This window comes from Myotis davidii, unplaced genomic scaffold (assembly GCF_000327345.1).
Source record: "Myotis davidii unplaced genomic scaffold, ASM32734v1 scaffold1458, whole genome shotgun sequence".
NCBI classification, from domain to species: Eukaryota; Metazoa; Chordata; class Mammalia; order Chiroptera; family Vespertilionidae; genus Myotis; species Myotis davidii.
In genome coordinates, this window is record NW_006289400.1 from 123,089 (window position 1) to 126,546 (window position 3,458).

The window sequence follows — 3,458 nt, forward strand, 5'->3', positions numbered from 1 at the left end:
GCAGGGCTCTCAGTCCTGGAGTCTGCCCCCAAAGGAATAGGGTCAGTGTGTCAAGGTTTTTGGAAAGGAGGTAGGCAGGGTGGATCAGATGGGAACCCTTGTGTCCAGCATCTTTGAGTCCTTTCTCATCTGGGGTCGCTCTGAGGATGACAAGGTCAGGCATGCAGCCCAGGGTCCCAGCTGCACCCTTATATCCAGACCCCATGCAAATGGGGCTCTCCTCCTGCTCATAAAAGAGGGCCCTGCCCTGCATGCTGGGGAGACACACAGAACCCAAGTGCCTGAGACAGGACCCCAGCAGCTCCTCCATTGACTTGGTGCCAAGCTGCGTTTTCCTCCTGATCATTCTTCAAGGTCGTTCTCAGGAGTGGGGAGAGCTGAGACCTGTGCCTGTGCCTGTTGGTGCTTCCATGTGATTCTCAGTCCACCTTGTGTCTCTGTGTTTGCAGGTGTCCAGTGTGAGGAGCAGCTGGTGGAGTCTGGGGGAGGCCTGGTGCAGCCTGGGGGGTCTCTGAGACTCTCCTGTGCAGCCTCTGGATTCACCTTCAGTGAATATGAAATGAAGTGGGTCCACCAGGCTCCGGGGAAGGGGCTGGAGTGGGTGTCAGCCATTGATGGTGATGGTGGAGGTACATACTATGCCAACTCCGTGAAGGGCCACTTCACCATCTCCAGAGACAACGCCAAGGACACGCTGTACCTGCAAATGAACAGCCTGAGAGCCGAGGACACAGCTGTGTATTACTGTGCAGGAGACACAGTGAGGAGAAGTCAGTGTGAGCCCAGACACAAACCTCCCTGAGGAGACAGCAGAGCGGCGCTGCAGGGAGCGCTCAGGACACCAGGGGGAGCTCAGAACCAGCAAACTCAGGGTCCCAGCTCAGAGGCTGTCCCTGGAGGGATGTGCAGGCTTCCTATTGGGGTCAATGCTTTCTTCCCTCCTAGTGTCCCCGGGGCCCTTCCTGCTTCCTTCTTTGTGTCTTTAATTAGATTCTCTGCAAGAAAAAAGCAGGAAGTGGCTGTGTGTCCGATCTGGTGGACTTCTCATCTGTGCCCTTCCTGTCACCATGTCCCTGATGGTCAATCTCTGGGTTGTTAAGGAAAACATTGTAGGGATTCCTGTCCCTCACTGAGAGTGACGTCCCCCACCCTCCATGCAGTGCTGAGTGGGGAACACGGAATCCAGGCCCCAAACCTCACCTGAGGGTGATCAGCCCCTTGCTCTGCCCCAGGAGAAGCTCTTTGGGGGCAGTTAGCTACTTGCCTCTCACTGACATGGCTATGCATTGAGGTTTAGGGTCTGAACCTTGTGGGCACAGCCCCTCTGTGAGCCTGAGAAGCCCAGTGAGGGGCCCTGTCGCAGCCCTGCTGGGCATGTTCCCCATGGGTCTCAGAACTTGGTCCCAGGGGACGTGTCCCAACACCTATCCCGCTTCCCCTGGAGAACCATCTGCATCCTGAGAACCTGCTGAAGGGAGACATGATCCCACCCACCTCTGCTGTGCCTCCAGCTCCACAGACACCACCCCATCCTCACCCTCTGTCCTCTGCCGCCCACATTCTCACTCATGGGGCCTGCACAGGATGTCCCATGTGGATGTGTCTGCCTTCTCCTTCCCTCCTGGTAGGTTTTGCCTTAAATGCAGCCCCACGTCATTCCCTCATGCCCATTCATGTGCCAGGCCCTCCCAGAGACACCAAGACCAGGGCCACTCAGGCAACATGAAGTGACCTCACCCACCCTGCTGAGCCCAGGTGCAGTGACCACGTGTAACGTGCTGTGACCATGTGTAATGTCAGGCACCTGTGTCAGGTGGAGACACACTGAGCACTCAGGTCACAGCACCTGAAACAGCTCACACCTGTGCTGAGGGAAAGTCCGGGGCGGTGGAGGGGGACCGTTAACTGCAGAGCATCGTACTGGATAAGTATGTGGCCACTGGAATCAGAGGGCAGTCAGGGAAGCACTAAGGCCTGGTCACCTATGATGTTGCCAACGTCTCGCTGGCCAGAGCCCAGGTACACAGGGAGCTCTGTGAATCATAAAAATACAGGAGGAGCCCAACCAGCAAGGCTCACTGGTGGAGCATTGACCTAGGAACCAGGAGGTCAACATTAGATTCCCAGTCAGGGCACATGTCTGGGATGCTGGAAACATCCCCAGTGGGGGGCATGCAGGAGGCAGCCAACCAATAATTCTCTCTCATCATCAATGTTTCTATCTCTCTCTCCCTTCCTCTCTAAAATCAATAAAATGAATTTTAATAAATAAATAAATACATACATAAAAATGTTGCAGATTTGATTCTCAGTAGAGTCATATATGGGAGGCAACTTATCAATATTTCTCTCTCATATCAATGTTTCTCACTTTCCTTCTCTCTGTCATTCACCTCTATGAATGAATGAATATATCCTTGGTTGAGGATAAGGAAAACAATATCTATATCTATACTTCTATGTACATCTACATACACATCAACATCTTTATCTCTATATCTATCTCTACATCTACATCCATACCTATGAATCAATGAACATATTCTTAGGTGACTATAAAGAAAATAAGATCTATGTCAATCTCTATACCTATGTCTAAACCATCTATAATAATAAAAGCATAATATGCTAATCGGAATGGATGTCCATCCGGATGAAGCCGCAGAGGCGGCAGAGCCATGTGCTTGCACAGATTTTGTGCATCAGGCCTCCAGTATATCTATATCTATATATATCCATGGAAACAAAGCCTCATTGATTTTTGTCCCCAAAGGAGTCACTGACTGTTCACATATCCTACTTCCTGACCCTCTCCTGCAGCATAGCCCCTGGCGTGGAAGGAGAGGTCCCTGGGCATGGTGACCAGGACCCCAAGGAGGGCCTGGGTCTCTGAGGGCACAGTCAGCACCTCCTTCCAGGAGAAGCCCCAGAGACCAGGACCTCCCTCACTTCTTGCCCTTTCTATGTGCAGAACCCCCCATATGCAAATGCTCACATGGCTACCAGACACACACACAGTTGGCATCCACTTAAATTCAGGGCCTCCTCACCTTGAAGAATAATATCTGGGTACGAGAACCTCACCTGCAAGACATGAATACTTTGTGGCTCTTCCTCTTCCTGCTGTCAGCTCCCAGATGTGAGTGTGTCAGGCTTAGATGTGAGGAGATGGGGATTGTGCATCTGAGCCCAGGACTCACTGTGTTCTCTCTGTCCCAGGTGTCCTGTCCCAGGTGCAGCTGCAGGAGTCGGGCCCAGGACTGGTGACGCCCTCGCATACCCTCTCCCTCACCTGCTCTGTCTCTGGATTCTCCATCACAACCAGTGGTTACCTCCGGAACTGGATCCGCCAGACCCCGGGAAAGGGGCTAGAGTGGATAGGGCGCATATGGTATGATGGAGACACTAACTACAGTCCGTCGGTAGGAGCACTAACTACAGCCCCTCCCTCAAGAGCC

The 3,458-nt window shown here is 52.7% G+C and overlaps 1 gene segment (V, D, J or C); it reads left to right on the top strand.

Moving 5' to 3' along the window:
• Positions 1-146: 146 nt before the first annotated feature.
• On the top strand, positions 147-760 carry LOC102766066 (the record flags this gene model as incomplete). The annotated part of the segment is given in 3 exon segments: positions 147-154; positions 326-354; positions 450-760. Coding segments are annotated over 3 exon segments (348 nt in total), but the record flags the coding sequence as incomplete, so codon positions are not given.
• Between the last annotated feature and the right edge of the window lie 2,698 nt (positions 761-3,458).